This window comes from Hemitrygon akajei, chromosome 8 (assembly GCF_048418815.1).
Source record: "Hemitrygon akajei chromosome 8, sHemAka1.3, whole genome shotgun sequence".
NCBI lineage: Eukaryota > Metazoa > Chordata > Chondrichthyes > Myliobatiformes > Dasyatidae > Hemitrygon > Hemitrygon akajei.
The window spans coordinates 153,227,194-153,245,290 of NC_133131.1; the positions used below are offsets into that span (position 1 = coordinate 153,227,194).

Genomic DNA, 18,097 nt, shown 5'->3' on the forward strand with positions numbered 1-18,097 from the left:
TCAGTATTGAGCACATAAGATGAAGAGTCCTTGAAAATTAGTCCAAAGGTTGTGGAATAGTTCTGTGATGGGGTGAGTGAAGATGAGTTACCTCCACTGGTTCAACAGTGTGATGGTTGAGGGGCAATAACTATTCCCGAACCTGGTGGCGTGGATCCTGAGGATCATGTACCTTAGTCCTGATGGCAGCAGCGAGAGCAGAGCATGGCCTGATAGTGGGGGTCCTTGATGATGGATGCTGCTTTCCTGTGTCAACACTCAATGGGGGGGTGGGGGAAGAGGTGGCTTTACCCATGGTGGATTGAGCCATATCCACTACTTTTTGTACGATCTTCTATACAAGGGCATTGGTAGTTCTGTAGCAGGCTGTGATGCAGCCAGTCAATGTACTCTCCACCACACATCTATAGACATTTGTCTAAGTTTTAGATGTCATACTGAATCTTTGGAAACTTCTAAGGAGGTAGAGGTACTGCCAAGCATTTTGCATAATTGCACTTGTGTGCTGGGCCCAAGACAGGTCCTCTGAAATAATAACACTGAGAAATTTAAAGTTGCTCGAACTCTCATCCCCTGATGAGGACTGGCTCATGGTCCTCCGGTTTCCTCCTCCTGAAGGCAATAATCAGCTCCTTGGTCTTGCTGACATTGAATGAGAGGTTGTTGTTATGACACTACTCAGCCAGGTTTTCAATCTCCCTCCTATGAGCTGATTCAACACAACCTTTGATTCAGCCAATGACAGTGGTGTCATTAGCAAACTTAAATATAGCTTTGGTGCTGTGCTTACCCTCACAAACATAAATAAAAAGCATGTAGAGTAGGAGCTCAGTATACAGCCTAGTGGTGCACATACGCTGATGAAGATTGTGGATGAGATCCTATTCCCAATCCGATCTGACTGGGATCTGCAAGTGAGGAAATCAAGGATCCAATTACACAAGGACATATTGATGCCAAGGTCTTGAAGCTTATTGATTAGTTTTGAAGAGGTGATGGTATTCAATACCAATCTGTAGTCAATAAAGAGCATCCTGATGTATGCACCTTTGCTGTCCTGATGTTCCAGGGTTGAGTGAAGAGCCAATGAAATGGCATCTTTTGTGGACCTGTTGCGGTGCTAGGCAAATTGGAGTGGATCCAAGTTGCTTCTCAGGCAGGAGCTAGTATGCTTCATCACCAACCTCTCAAAGCACTTCATCACAGTGGATGCAAGTGCTTCTGGACAATTGTCATTGAGGCAGGTTACCAAGTTCTTTTAGGCACTGGTATAACTGAAGTCTGCTTGAAGCAGGTCGGTACCTCAGACTGCCAAAGCAAGAGGTTAAAGATATCAGTAAACACTCCAGCCAGTTGAACAGCACAGGTCTTTAGCAGGCTGAGGTACCCCATCTGGGCTGGATGCTTTCTGTGGGTTCACGCTCTAGAAGGATATTTTCATGTTGGCTGCAGAGACTGAAACCACAGCATCATTGGGGGCTGTGGGAGTTCATAAAAGTTCCTCCATGTTTTAATGGTCAAAGCAAGTAAAGAAGGCATTGAGCTATTTAGGAGTGAGCCTTGATGATATCTACGTATGTCGCCTGGTTACACTTTGTAGGAGGTAACAGCATTCAAGCCCTGCCACAGCTGTCGAGCATCCTTCAGTGATACAAGTTTGGTCCAGATTTGCCACTTTGCACATGAAATGGCTTTCTGGAGATCATAACTGGACCTCTTGTATCTTACTTCTTTGCCAGACCTGAACACTACTGATTTGTCCTCAGCAGACTGCTGATCCAGGGCTTCTGATTGGGGCAAACGCTGAATGATTTTTAATGAAGTCCACAACCACTGTGGTGTATTCATTCAGATCCTTTAATGAATCCTAGAGCACAGCCCAGTCCACCGATTCGAAGCAATCCTGTAGCCACCTCTCTGCTTCCTGCAACCACACTTTGTTGTCCTCATCTTTGGAGCCTTGCTTTTCAGCCTCTGCCTATATGCAGGTAGAAGGACAGCCAAGTAATCAGAGGTCCCAAAATGTAGTCTAGGCATGGTGCGTCAGGCATTCGTTATTGTAGTATAGCAGTTTTTGAGTGTGTTGGAATTCCTGGTGCTGCATGCTATATGTTGAAGATAATTGGGCAAAGATTTCTTCAAATAAGCCTGATTGAAGTCTCTGACTATGATTTCAAATGCGTAAGAGCAGGCTGTTTCTTGTTTGGTGATGGCAGCATTCAATATCTTGAGGGCCTGATTCACTTTTGCTTTGGGCAGTCTGTAAACTGTAGTCAGGATCACGGCGGAGAACTCTCATGGTAAGTAAAACAGTCGGAACTTAATTGCTAGATGTTCCAGGTTGGAGGGACTTGAGTACGACAAAACCACCACATTGGAGCACCACAAAGAGTTTATCATGAAACACAGACCCCACCTTTTGCCTTCTCCAAATCAGCAGTTTGGTCTATCCTGTGAATTGAGACTTCTTCAGGTCTTACTAACACATCCAGCATGTTCGGAGTGAGCCACGTCTCCATGAAACACAGAACTCAGCAATTCATTTCCCTCCAATACAGCCACCTTGCCCTTGTTAACAAGATGCTGGGTAGAGGGAGTTTCATCCCTCTGTGTCTCAGCTTGGTTTGGAGTGAGAGTAATTCAGAAGAGGTATATTTAGAAGTTTTATAAGCAGCCCGCAACATGTCGCCATGGTTCTTAGTGGCATCTTGTCATGGCATAACCAAGAACATCGGAAAATACAGTGAAATGTCTTATCAGCGTTAACAACCAACACACCCAAGATGTGTTGGGAGCAGCTCGCAAGTGTCACCACACATTTTGGTGCCAACATAATATGCCCACTATATTCAGCAGAACACAAGCAGCAACAGCAGCAAACCAAGCTCCTTTCCCAACATCCACCCACCCACATACACTGACATACCCAAAAACCCCAGGATAGGCTACCTCTGTGCCTCCTGCCCTTGACCCCAGACTTTCAGACATGGGGCCTCCAAATTTGGACTTCAGAAAGAAGTTGGAGTTATTCCCCAATTCTCATATCCCTTGATTCGCTTACTATTCAAGCATTTGTTCAAGTTGCTTTCATTGTCATTCTGACCATAAACTGCTGGTACAGTACACAGTAAAAATGAAACAACATTCCTCCAGGACCCTGGTGCTACATGAAACAACACAAAACTACACTAGACTACGTAAAACAACATAAAAACTGCACTAGACTACAGACCTGCACAGGACTACATAAAGTGCACAGAACAGTGCAGGGCAGTACAATAATTAATAAACAAGACGATAGGCACAGTAGAGGACAAATTACAAAGTCAGTCTAGAGTCTGAGTATTGAGGAGTCTGATGGCTTGGGGGAAGAAACTGTTGCACAATCTGGTCATGAGAGCCCAAATGCTTCGGTACCTTTTGCCAGATGGCAGGAGGGAGAAGAGTTTGTGTGAGGGATGTGTGGGGTCCTTCACAATGCTGTTAGCTTCGCGGGTGCAGTGTGTGGTGTAAATGTCTGTAACGGCGGGAAGAGAGACCTTGATGATCTTTTCAGCTGACCTCATTATCCGCTGCAGAGTCTTACGATCCGAGACGGTGCAATTCCCGAACCAGGCAGTGATGCAGCTGCTCAGGATGCTCTTGATACATCCTCTGTAGAATGTGGTAAGGATGGGGGGTGGGAGATGGACTTTTCTCAGCCTTCGCAGAAAGTAGAGGCACTGCTGGGCTTTCTTGGCTATGAAGCTGGTGTTGAGGGACCGGATGAGATTCTCTGCCAGGTGAACACCAAGAAATTTGGAGCTCTTAACAACCTCTACCGAGGAGCTGTCGATGTTCAGTGGAGAGTGGTCGTTCCGTGCCCTCCTGAAGTCAACAACCATCTCTTTTGTTTTGTTCACATTCACAGACAGGTTGTTGGTTCTGCACCAGTCTGTTAGCGGCTGCAACTCCTCTCTGTAAGTTGACTCGTCGTTGCTGATGAGACCCACCATGGTCGTGTCATCGGCAAACTTGATGACGTGATTCGAGCTGTGTGTTGCAGCACAGTCGTGGGTCAGTAGAGTGAACAGCAGTGGACTGAGCACACAGCCCTGGGGGGTCCCCATGTTCAGTGTGATGGTGTTGGAGATGCTGCTCCCGATCCGGACTGACTGAGGTCTCCCAGTCAGGAAGTCTAGGATCCAGTTGCAGAGGGAGGTGTTCAGGCCCAGCAGTTTCATCTTTCCAATCAAGTGCGGAGGAGTGATTGTGTTGAATGCTGAACTGAAGTCTATGAGCAGCATTCGAACGTATGTGTCTGTTTTGTCCAGGTGGGTGAGGGCCAGGTGGAGGGTGATGGCGATGACGTCGTCTGTTGAGCAGTTGGGACAATACACAAACTGCAGGGGGTCCAGTGAGGGGAGCAGCAGAGTCTTGATATGCCTCATGACGAGCCTCTCGAAGCACTTCATGATGATGGATGTAAGTGCAACGGGACAGTAGTCGTTGAGGCAGGACACTGAAGACTTCTTCGGCATGGGGTCGATGGTGGCAGCCTTGAAGCACGTTGGAACAATAGTGCTGCTCAGGGAGATGTTGAAGATGTCAGTGAGAACATCTGCCAGCTGGTCTGCACATCCTCTGAGCACTCTGCCAGGAATATTGTCTGGTCCAGCAGTCTTCCATGGGTTGACCCTGCATAGGTCAGTTGTGGAGAGCGCCCTCTTCTTTGTGGTGGCGTGTTGGGGAGGAAGCATTAAGAAGAGGGATGCCTCACGTCTGAAAAAGCTGGTAAGGAAGGCGGGCTCTGTCGTGGGCAAAGTACTGGAGAGTTTAACATCGGTAGCTGAGCGAAGGGCGCTGAGTAGGCTACGGTCAATTATGGAAAACTCTGAACATCCTCTACATAGCACCATCCAGAGACAGAGAAGCAGTTTCAGCGACAGGTTACTATCGATGCAATGCTCCTCAGACAGGATGAAGAGGTCAATACTCCCCAATGCCATTAGGCTTTACAATTCTACCGCCAGGACTTAAGAACTTTTTAAAAGCTATTATTAATGCTTTTTGAGATAGTGATTTAGATGCATATCATATTTTTTACTGAGTTAAGTATTGTATGTAATTAGTTTTGCTACAACAAGTGTATGGGACATTGGAAAAAAAAGTTGAATTTCCCCATGGGGATGAATAAAGTATCTATCTATCTATCTATCTATCTATCTATCTATCTAGAGTTTTCCTCACACTGGGCATGGTAAGACACAGCACCTGGTCATTGGGAGGAGGAGTGGTCTTCCTTGCCACCATGTCATTTTCTGCCTCGAAACGAGCGTAGAAGTTGTTCAACGCATCTGGGAGGGAGGCATGACCAGCACAGGCGGGTGATATTGTCCTGTACTTGGTGATGTTTTGAATATAGACTTCCTTGACATCTAAGCCCAGCGAGGGAATAGAATTCCTAAGATCTGCAAAACTCTGACCAAAAAAAATTCTTATGACAGGCCTAATTGGGCATCTGCTTATTCTGAGACTACATAATCACCTGCTATTCCACTGTGCAACAAAGCAGCCTCTAAGGAACTGTCCAGACAATCAATTTCTAAATTGTTTCTGCTTCAGTGGAACTACCTCTCATATTTCTACACTTCAGTGAGTGCAGACCAACCTCTACTCAAAGGAAAAGCACTCATCCCTATACAATTGAATCTTTATCCAATAGTACAAACACTCACAGCTGCATACACCTCAAACACAGCCACTGCATACTGATGTGCTGAGAACCTGATGCATTCCCTTGCCCACTGAAGCTTGTTCAGCGAAAAGGTGATGAATTTTTCATCCCACAGCTATGTGCAGAATTAACTATGGAGCCAATGTCCAGAGACTCGCAACAAGTTGTCAGCTGAACAGTGCTGAGCAGCAGGAAGGGAAGGATTGATGCAAGATTCCATGCACAACACAATTGTCAGTAACCTATAGCAACTCCTCTTAAGCTGATTCTATTTGTGCGCTCAGTCCTGGGAATGTTTCCTGAGTGTTTAGCATTCTGAATTGTTTTTACTGCACATTAATTTTAGGAGTTTCATGAACTATAATACTAAAAACATAACACTTATGAGTTTCTTACTACTTACAAACTAATCTGTCTTTCTGTTCAGGACAAGTCATTGGATATATTTAAAGTGGAGTTTGAAAGGTTCTTGATTAGTAAGGGTGTCAAAGGTTACGGAGAGAAGGCAGGAGAATGGGGTTGTGATGATGGAATGGTGGAGGAGACTTGATGGGGCAAAAAGCCTAATTTTGCTCCTATATACTATGAGTTATGTGTACTATGACTAAACATTAACATTGATTGTAGCATGAAAATAAGTATACCAAAACAGAAAGCCAGAGTGCAATACTTGTTTTCCATTTATCATTTTCTCTCTTCTTGTTTGGCAATGGCTTTATTTGCTGAAGAACACTTCCAATACTTAATTCAAGAAATAATAATTGAACTGAGCCTTAACAAAAAAATATACTTCATTCTGTGACCAGATAGGACTACAGCATAACAAATTAATTCAATTTTCTTGTTTCAATTCCAACATAGGTCATTGGACAATAATCGGGAAAAGCTTTATATAATTCCTCCCTAACCCAATGGTGCCAGAGCTCTTTTTAGTGTTCCTGGATGTGTTAGCTAATTTACCACTGACTATGAATCAACTGATATGAACAACACAAATGCACGACACATTAACCAAATCATCTACAACTGAGTGATTCACAATTCTCCCTTTTAAACACAATTCTGCAATAATTACTTAGAATGTATAATTCTACTACAAACAAAAAAGTGTTTTCAAAATTCAAAGAAATTAAATCATCATAGTATAAATTAGAAACAAATGCATAATTCACAATGTGAAGAGTCTCCTGATAGTTAGCAATATATAGTCATTTCACAACAAGCTAAAAACAAAAATGACAAATGGGTCAGTGCTAACCATTGGATCATGACATTGACTGAAAAATATCTTCAGTTCAGAAACAAACTGGTTCAGACAAAAGGACCATGCTTTTTATTTACTCCTCTTGTGCCTCCTTTCACCTTTCTTCATTTTCCTCAAGTTTTCCTGCTGTTGAAAGGTAGTCCAGCTGAAGCATTAACTTTACTTTAAGCAGACTTACATTTGTTAATGTTTAACAAACTCTATATTATTTTTCTCATGCTGATCCAAAATGTTTCTCCTTAAAAGTACCTGTGCTAGCTGTCTCAACCATTTCAAGAATCACTCAAATGGCCATACAGCATTTAATACCATGGAAGTCCAAATGGAATACAACTGAAATTCCCTATCATGAAGGTAACATTGGACAATATAGTTTTCATTTATTAAGATTCTAATCACAATCGCTATCTCCAAAATGAATGAGAAAAGCAAGGATAACAGGTTCATGGGAATACCACCTGTAGGTTCCTCTCTGAGTTGCAAAAGATCCCAAATCAGAAATGCATCGTCCTTCCATCATTTATCACAGTCACAATCTTGCAAAAACAGTATTACAGATGTCCCTTCGCTAAGAGGTGACAACATTTCAAGAAGACTCACCACCAGTTACTCAAGGACAAATAATGAGCATGTTATCACTAATGATCAGTTCCCACAATATGAATTAAAAAAATTAAATTATCAAGTGGATCAAAGATGTACAACTTTACCCCTTTAATATGCTTTCAACTGTAGATTCAGGCACAGATCTTTGTTCCCTTTTCCTCCTTCCAGAATGTTCCTGGAATTAAAAATAACAGAGAGTCTACGTTAATAACATAAATGCATTCTACGTAATTTCTCATGAGCCGAAGAATGACATCTATAACAGACAGATTTTTGTCTGTACACTAACAAATTTCCTCAAGCAGCCAAGCCTGCATAGAAGCAACCATGAAGCAAAGAGGATCCAAACGTTTATGGGACTGTGGGAAGAGAATGTGCACTGGCCAGATAGGGAACACCAAAAGGCTGGGTACACATTTGGCCTGCTGAACTTAATGCCAGGACTTCATTTGAATTTTATCCCCTAGTAACAAGCTTGATAGAAGGTTTTGGATTGGAGCCTAGAGATTGTGGAGTGAGGACCCCTGGAGGACTTAAGGGTGGGGGTCCCTAATATAGAGTAATTCAGTTGTAAAGCACAAAAATGGACCCTTTGACTCACCATGTCCCCATCGACACTAATCCTATTTGCCACATATCCTTCTATGCCCCATCTATCCAGGTACCTGATTAAATTTCCCTTAAACATAATGATTATAACTGATTCCATTCCTTTCTCTAGCAACAAGTTCCAAATATTAATCTCTCTCTAGTAAAAAGCATTCCCCTCTTATCCCTTTGAAATTCCTTCCTTTTACCTCAAACCTATATACATTTGATTTTGATACTCTCACTTCAGGAAAAAGATTCTAACTGTTTATCTTAACTATGCTGCTTAAAATTCTCCTTCTATCAGGTCACTACTTCAGAATCAGAATAGGGATTTAATATCACTGTTAAGTCTTGTAATTTTTTGTTCTTTGGCAGAAGTAGCCAAAGAACTACCATAAAAAATAAAAATAAAAAATACTATAATTTACAATTTAGAAATATATATCTGATTAAATAAGTAGTGCAAAATGAAAACAACAATAATGAGGTAGTGTTCATAGGCTGGTTCATTGATTGTTCAGAAATCTGATGCTGAAGGGAAAGAAGCTGTTCCTAAAGTGTTCAGTGTGTGTCTTCAAGCTCCTGCATCTCCTCTCTGATGGTAGTGTTTGTGAGGAATCGCCTTTTGAAGATTTCCTGGATGCTGGGGAAGCTAGTGCCCATGATGAGTTTAAAACCGTTTTTCCGATCTTGTGCAGTGACCCCTCCATACTAGACAGTGATGCAACCAGTTGGAATACTTTCTACAGTACATCGATATGTAATGCCCTGGTTTATATTTTTATTGTTATGCTGTATGTATTTCATTTTGGCAGTTCTGTATGAGCAGTCTGTTCTGTTTTCATGCTTGTTTGGGTTACGGTTGAAGATAAGAGAGGAGAAATGCGTGCCATCCAATTAGGATGGTCAGATTAAGGGGAGGTTTCTCTGGCAAGGGACACTTAGGTTGGGCTTGGGGCTTTTGTTTGAAAGGAAATGAAGAGAGAAGACGCTGGGGAGAACTGGTGGGAGACTCGTTTGTTCGAGGTGGATTGCGAGCAACGTTCAGCAGGTGGTGTGTGCTTTCACATTACACTACTGGGAAGAAGGGCTATCTTATTAAAATGGAAAGATATTTCTTCCCCTACATTAATTGAATGACCTGAAAATATTGCAAAAAATGTGTATGAGCAAGAGAATATTTGTTAATTAACTCCTCAAAAGTCATCAATCGACCATCACAAAATAAATCTGTAAAAGAATGAATTCTTTTACTTTTCCATAGAAGGAAAATGGGATCAGTTGTTGAAGGTTTAAATGAGAAGTTTTGATATAAAAAACTAGATAACTTAAATTGTTTAAAATTTAAAAAATTACAAAACTGAACCCAACTCCGTAAAGTTTTTTTAATAATCAGGATTTAAATTTGGAATTTTAGAGAGCTATAAAGGTAATGGAGCTCCTAAAATTGCATATTTTTCGATTAAATTGGCTGCACTGGGCTGGATGATGAGCATAAATGAGGAACTGTGTGGTTCACCCAGTCAAAACCAGACATGTTATGGCCTGGGGAAGTAGCGATGGGAAACCCCAAATTTCCAGGAATGCCTGAGGCCAACACCCTCTTGGTGGATACTCCGGAAGACCCAGAGGAGGAGTCAGGCTTACCTGCTGGGATACTGGTGAGGCCCGAACTGCAGAAGTCTTCGGTTGTACAGGAGAACAGGATGACAGTGAGTGTCTACAATATTTTGGGACGGGAGGTCACCCTCAGGCGGGGGATGCCAATGGCGCACCTCTTCCCGGTGACGGTAATGTCTAGTATCCCTGGGAGACAAGCCGGGGAGAAACTCTCTCCGAAAAGAGGAAAGATGACTGCTGAGTTATTCAAATTTGGAGACTCCCCAGTACCTGGCGGTTGGTAAAAGAGGTTGACAGAGAAAATGTTGAAGCTGGAGGATGTCTTTTCTACTGACGGGTTTGATTTGGGTTGTTCCTAGAGCACTCGTCACACCCATCCGGGTGGCAGAAGACACTCCATTCAGAGAAAGGTCACGGCGACTAACACCTGCAGAGGTAGAGGACGTTTGGTAGCATCTGTGGAAGCTGAAGGAAGTTGGGACTATCACTGAGTACAGAAACCCTTATGCATCTCCACTATTAGTGGCCAGGAAGAAGAAAGAGAAGGTACAGATGTATGTCGACTATTGGACACTGAACAAGTGTACAGTTCCTGACCAGTATACAGTCCCGAGAACCAAGGATGCATTGGCATGCCTGAATGGTGCAATGTGGTTCAGTGTGCTGAACTTGAGGAGTGGGTATTACCAGATACCCATGAGTGAGGCTGATAAAGAGGCTCATCTGAAGTATGCATCTGATATGAGAAGGGAGCTGAAAAATGCTTATTAATTAGCTGAGGTCTCAGCAGCCAAGCAGAATCAAGGAAATAAGAGGATCAAAAAGTTAGGTTCTCCTAACTCATGCCCGGAGACCGAGTCCTCATAAAGAATTTGGGATTACCTGGGAAGCATAAGTTGGCTGACCGCTGGGTGCCTACGCCCTATGTAGTGGAGAGTCGGATGCTAAATGTACCAGTTTTCCGGGTGAAACCAGAGGATGGGAATGGGCCTGTCAAGATTCTCCATCGGAACCACCTTCTACCTCTTGGACAAGAGGTGCATGTTGACCCAGAGCCTAAACTGGACCCTACACCTAGTAAGAGGACTCTGCGGCGACGTGGAGAGACTGAAGGAAAGATTAGACCGGCCCTCGTCCCTGAATGGGATACGGATTCCGAGGATGAGGAAATGGGGATGTGGTATATGCTGCCTTTTGCTAATTCCCCACTAATTGAGGAAGAGATTCCCAACCTTTCTCACGCTAAGGCAGGTGAAATCGGGGGTACTATCTGTGGACAGATTTGCAGCTGGACCACGAAGGGGGTTGGGCTCTAAAGTAACTGGGAATGAAGCTAAGCTCAGCCAAGTGGCAAAGGGAGCTGAGTTGCCATAAGACACAAGTAATAGACACGGGGAGGCCTCGACATGTAGACTAGAAGTATCCCAAGGAATGGCTGAAACTAAAGACGTAGATGATGGGATACAAGGTATTAAAGAGACAGGAGACCCTAAATAGACTGGCCTTTGTAGCACCGGGGGAACAGAGGGTTGCTACTATCCCCCTAGTGAGATATGTCACTAATATTTACAAATGGATTGGAGGTTCTGACATCACGAAGTTCCTTTGAAAACAGTGTTATTAATAATAGGATGACAAATTATTTCAAAAGTCATGAGGACATGACTATTTCGGTGGGGGGGGAAGAGTATAATGCTTTGGTTCATACTTTTATTGTTATGCTGTATGTATTTCATTTTGGCAGTTCTGTACGAGCAGTCTGTTCTGTTTTCATGCTTGTTTGGGTTACTGTTGAAGATAAGAGAGAGGAGAAATGTGTGCCATCCAATTAGGATGGTCAGATTAGAGGGAGGTTTCTCTGGTGATGGACACTAAGGTTGGGCTTGGGACTTTTGTTTGAGAGGAGATGAAGACAGAGATGCTGGGGAGAACCGGTCATTGCATATGATCCGGTGGGAGACCAATTTGTTCGAGAAAAATTGCAAGCGATGTTTGGAAAGTGCTTTTTGCTTTCATGTTGACGGAGGGCCCAGTGCATGAGTGACAGAGAAGTTCAAGATGAGCTCCAACTTGTGGACATTTGACTGTTTAGTTAGAATGGGTCCTACTCTTTTTGTTATTCTTTACTAAATAAATACAATTTCTTTAATTGTGTGAAGTGCACTGTCTGTTATTTCGTGGCATTAATTTGTAAAAGGGTAGCAAATGGCACAGCATCCACACAAACCTGGGTTTGGGGTGGGATCGAGGATGCCTCAATCTCATGAGTTTGGTAAGGCTGAGGTTGTCTTCCCTAGACTTATGCAGCCAAGGAAACCAGGGTGTTTCATGTAGAAATATCAAATTTCCTCAAACTCCAAATGAAATATAGCTGTTGACATGCCTTCTTCATAATTGCATCAATATGTTGGGCCCAGAATAGATCTTCAGAGATTTTGACACCCAGAAACTTGGAACTGCCCACCTTTTCCACCATAGATCCCTCAATGAGAATTGCTGTATGTTCCCTCAACTTCCCCTTCCTGAATCAAGTCCTTAGTCTTACTGACATTGAGTGCAAGGTTGTTGTTGTGACACTACTCAACCATCAACCATAACTGCTACATGCCTCCTCATCACCACATGAGATTCTGTCATCAGTAAATTTAAAGAAAGCATTTGAGCTGTGTATCGCCACGCAGTCATGGGTGTAGAATGAATAGAGCAGCTTGCTAAGCACACACCCTGGAGGTGTGCAGGTGTTGATTGTTAGCGTAGAAGAGACATCCTTTGCAACAAATTTCTTTCATAACATACCGATTTTTATATTCCATCACCTAACCTATGGAAGCAAGCATAGCTTCTTCAACATCTTATCTAACTGTTGCTGGTTACAAGGAAACATGAACTTGATCCCTGAGATATTGTATTTTGTGGCCTTGCCAATTTCTTTCTTCAGTTCCCTTCTGCACACAATATTCTCAAAGAGACTATCTTGCTTCCAGTTGCCTACATCTGTCATCTTTTCCTTTTCAATACCCCTTGTCATCCAAGGTTCACTAATCATGCCATCTGATAAGCTGATAAGCTGATAAGGAAGGCGGGCTCTGTCGTGGGCAAAGTACTGGAGAGTTTAACATCGGTAGCTGAGCGAAGGGCGCTGAGTAGGCTACGGTCAATTATGGAAAACCCTGAACATCCTCTACATAGCACCATCCAGAGACAGAGAAGCAGTTTCAGCGACAGGTTACTGTCGATACAATGCTCCTCAGACAGGATGAAGAGGTCAATACTCCCCAATGCCATTAGGCTTTACAATTCAACTGCCAGGACTTAAGAACTTTTTTTTTTAAAGCTATTATTAATGCTTTTTGAGTTAGTGATTTAGATGCATATCATATTATTACTGAGTTAAGTATTGTATGTAATGAGTTTTTGCTACAACAAGTGTATGGGACATTGGAAAAAATGTTGAATTTCCCCATGGGGATGAATAAAGTATCTATCTATCTATCATTGCTTTTCACCATGATTGGGATATACTGATCTTAAACACTTTTATTCAGCTGTTGTTTGACCCACAAGCATCTGCTCTGTTTCTCCATTGTATTGAGTATTTTCTGTATTTTTATTTGTCTCAAGATTCAGTACCCAAATACAGTGGGTAATTGTTAACAGGGGCACCAGAATCCTTCCCATCCTCCAGAAGCTTAGGCTCTCACCCAAAGGAAAATTATGTTGTGTTTACTTTCTCAGTTGCAATTCTCCAGAATGAATTGAATGGAATTGATTTTATTTTTTGCATCCTTCACATACATGAGTAAAAATCTTTACATTACATCTCTATCTAAATGTGCAATGTGCAATCATAGTAATTTATAATAAATAGAACAGTCAATCTAATGTGGAGTACGCTCAAATCAGTATAAGTTCATCAGTTCATCTGGTGGAAGATGCTGTCCCAGAGTTTGTTGGTCCTGGCTTTTATGCCATAATTTTCACCATAATTTTCAAATAAGACCTAAGACCATAAGACATAGGAGTAGAATTCGTCCATTCATCACATCGAGTCTACTCTGCCATAAGATCACGGTTCATTAATGATCCTTCTCACAGCATTTTCCTGCCGCCTTCTCATAATCTTTGACATATTTACTAATCAAGAACCTTATCAACTGACACTTTAAATATATATAATGACTTGGCCTCTACAGCCGTTTGTGCCAATGAGTTCCATAGATTCACCACCCTCTGGCAAAATAAATTCTTTCTCATCACTGTTTCATTCTGAGGCTGTGCCCTCTGGTCCTAAACTTCCCCACTACAGGGAACATCCTTTTCATGCCCACTGTAACTTGTCTACCAAACTTTCTATAACTTGCTGCTTCCACCAACAGAACTTAATGTTCTGTCTGACAATACCATCTAGAAGTACATATACAATTCTCTAAACCTTCATCCAATTCATTAATATATTTGATAAGAGCTACACATTGTTCAGATTTTTAGGAAACGTTACCTGAGATTACAAAGAAACTCCTTTTTTCATCTCCCACTGAATTATATCCATGTTCAAAAATTACTTCCACATTGAAGGTGATTCAATCTCATACAAAAAATCCCTCACGAATTAATGAATACCATTCATCCAAAGGACTCTAAAAATTCAACTCAATTAGTCAGATAAGTTCTGTGCTTATCAATGTACGCTCTCATTTTCTGATACTTATTTCGTGGACTCAGTCTTTCATGGAGCCTTAGAAAAGTACAGCATGGAAACAGGCCCTTCGGCCTATTTATTCTATGCTGAGTCAGTTAAACTGCCAAGTTCCATGACCTGCACCCAGTCCATAGCCCTCTATATCCCTCCGATCCAAATTATATCCAAACTTCCCTTCCACGTTGAAATCAATCTCGCATGCGCCATTTGCACCGACAACCTACTCCACTCACGACGTTCTGAGTGAAGAAGTTTCCCCACATGCTCCCCTTAAACATTTAAACTTTCACCCTTAACCCATGACCTCTAGTTGTAGCCCCACCCAACCTCAGTGGATAAAATCTGCTTGCATTTACCTCATCTATACTCCTCATAATTTTGTATGCCTCTGTCAAATCTCCCTTCAGTCTTCTATGTTCTAGGGAATAATGTTCTAACCTATACAAACTTTCCTTCTAACTCAGGTCCTCTAGTCCCTGCAACATCCTTGCAAATTTTCTCTGTACTCTTTCAACATTATTCACACCTTTCCTGTAGGAAGGTGGTCAAAACTGCACACAATACTCCAAATTAGGCCTCACCAATGTCTTATACAACTTCAACATAATATCCCATCTCCTGCATTCCATACTTTGATTTCTGAAGGCCAAAGGCTTCCAGCTTTCCTTAGGACCTTATCTACCATCAGGAATAAAGTCCTAACTTACTCAGCCTTTTCGTATAACTCAGGTCTTGCAGTCCTGGCAACATCCTTGCAAATTTTCTCTTATAACTTCTGGAATTGACCCTAAATTTATCACTTTAAAATTTGGTAAACACCCACAAGAGAAAAATTAACTAAAGAATGGGTACTAGAATGCTAAATGAAATGGTATATTGAAACAAATAGGCTTGGTTTCTATCAAAATAAGGCATAGGTCATTTCTAATCATTGCTTCCCGCAGGATATTTGTTTGATGTATTTGCTAATTCTATATAAGACACACAAATTCTGCCAAGTCTTGTTTTATATTTCAAATAGCAATTTTTAGTAAACAATATCAATAATATGACTAACCTTAATATATTTTCCATGACTTTCTTGTTCATCCTTTCCTTTTTTTAATCTATGTTTTCGCTCTCCATCTTCCCTTCTTTCCAAATCTCTCTCCTCCTTGTGCTCTCTATCTAGGTCCTTAATACCTTTATAATGATGCTTTCTCTTATCATCTTTGGATTCCTTGACTTTTCTCTCTCTGTGTTTCCTTTCCATTTCTTCAACTCTGGCTTCTGAACCGGGCTCTTGTTTGTCCTTGTGTCTCTTTTCCCGATGTCTGTCATGAAGACCATGCTCTTTGCGCTCTCTGTGTCGCCATTCATAATCATCGTCTTTAAAATCAGAAGATCTTCTTTTCTTCTCTTTGCCATCTTCGTTACCCTGTCAATACAAGCATGATGCATTTTATTTGCTGGAAAACCTGTTAATTTAATCCTAAGGAATCACCTTTGCAAACCTAAGCTACTATTTAAACTGTGACAAAATATTTAGTTTATACACAGTGCTTTGGTTTATATACAGCACTGCATTTTCATGTTTTGATGCCATGACAGTTTACTCCTTTTAGATGGCACTGTGTACGGCAGCTGTGTTGTGTACTGTGCTGGCATTGTAATTTACTGCTCATCTCTCTACTTCTTTCTGCACTTCTCTTACAAGAAGCTGAAAGTCACATCAGGTATGATTGATTGACTATTTTGAACACCGGAAAGAAGGCATTCAATCATAACATGCTGCCCTTCTACCACTGGGACCCCTGCTCACATGAACCATGGGAGGTTCATTCACAACCCTGGTATTGCTGAGCAAGCATTGCGGGGGGGCGAGGAAGAACAGCAGGCATCTTGGTTAGGTTAAGATGGTCCGCAAATCGGCCGCCGCTCCCTAGCATACTCCTGGCCAACGTACAGTCCCTGGACAACAAGCTGTGAGAGCCGAGAGCCAGAATGTCCTACCAATGGGAAACAAAGTGCTGTAACATTGTATACTTTACTGAAACCTGGTTGTTGGAGGAAAATTCCAGACCAAACCATCAAACTCATTGGGTTCTCTGTAATCTGAGTGGACAGGTCTAAAGACCCCTCTGGGAAAAGTAAGGAGGGGGGGAAGTAGGTTTCATGGTGAACAATGCTTGGTGCGACCCAGGTAGCGTGCACACCCTCAAATCCTTTTGCTTCCTGGATCTGGAGTACATAAGCTGCCGCATCAACTTATCTGACTGCCTAGAGAATTCACATCTGTTATTATTACAGCTGTGTACATCCCACCACAGGCCAATATCAACTTGACTCTCAATGAACTTTGCGAAACCAACAATATCCATGAAACCACACACCCAGAGGCTACTTTCATCTTCACTGGAGATTTTAACCAAGCTTTGCTGACCAGAGCTTGTCAGAAGTTCTGGCAACACATTGAGGTGAGCACAAGGAAGGAAGCATACTTGACCATTTTTACTCTCCTTTCTGCAATGCCTACAAAGAACTTCTCCGCCCTCCATTTGGAAAGTCTGATTATTCCTCCATCTTGCTCCTACCTGCCTACAGGCACAAGTTGAAGCAGGATGCAGTCATAGTGAAAACTAGTCAACCCTCCTTATCCGCGAATTCCGCATGCGCAAATTCAACCAACCACGAATCGCGAAAACCCGGAAGTGCTCTTCCAGCACTTGTTGTTCGAGCATGTGCAGACTTTTTTCTTGTCATTATTCCATAAACAATGCAGTATAACAACTATCTTACATAGTATTTGCATTGTATTAGGTATTATAAGTAATCTAGAGATGATTTAAAGTATACGGGAGGATGTGCGTGGGTTATCGTGGATCGGGATTGAAAAAAATCGTAAGTTCTCTTACTAAGTAAGTCCAAACAGGTACATCTGGTATTATTTAGCGTTAGTTAGTCAAACATTTGTCTTAGTATATAGTATATATTTTACCTTTCTATGCATATAAAACACTTAACAACGTATGTTTCAGCGCCGGGCTCAGGAACGGAAGTTCTCGGGACTCGGCACAGTCCGCTCCCGAGTGCACTCTCCACTGTGCCGGGTTGATGTGGAGGATCAAAAACCCAAAACCCAATAATTAAACCACTGCATTGCTTAGTAATAATTGTAGCTTTCATTGGGGCAGAGCCTTTCTCACTTTATCCTTTAAAATTGTTCCGATCGTTGACCGACGTAGACAAACACTTTTCCAATGACCAATGGTGTTTCACCTCTTTCCGATCACTTTATTATTTCCACTTTATTTTCAATCGTGTTCGTGATTATTTTCGTGAACAGAAAACTACGGATTCAGATCTCTACCGCCCGGTCCTAATGTCCACCGCACTGAGATAGGTTAAATAAGGTCTCTGGTTCCAATGGGTCATAAGGTCCACTGCATTGAGACAGGTTGAATAAGGGACTTGAGCATCCGTGAATTTTGGTATCCGCGAGGGGTCCCGGAACCAATCCCCCGTGGGTAAGGAGGGCCAACTGTATTCACTGCTGGTCCAACCAATCAGACCCAACGTTACAAGACTGTTTTGACAGCGTCACCTTCGAGCTGAGAACATC

The 18,097-nt window shown here is 42.2% G+C and overlaps 1 protein-coding gene across 3 annotated transcripts in view; it reads right to left on the reverse strand.

Annotated features, from left to right (window-relative positions):
- The window catches only part of dync2i1 (dynein 2 intermediate chain 1), a 98,413-nt gene that overhangs the window by 54,813 nt on the left and 25,503 nt on the right, over positions 1-18,097 (reverse strand). For all 3 annotated transcript variants that reach the window (XM_073054865.1, XM_073054864.1, XM_073054863.1), the window contains exons 5-6: positions 15,554-15,913; positions 7,691-7,761 (exon numbers count right to left, since the gene is read on the reverse strand). In XM_073054865.1, coding sequence (XP_072910966.1) covers positions 7,691-7,761; positions 15,554-15,913 — 431 coding nt within the window. The remainder of the gene's footprint in view (positions 1-7,690; positions 7,762-15,553; positions 15,914-18,097) is intronic.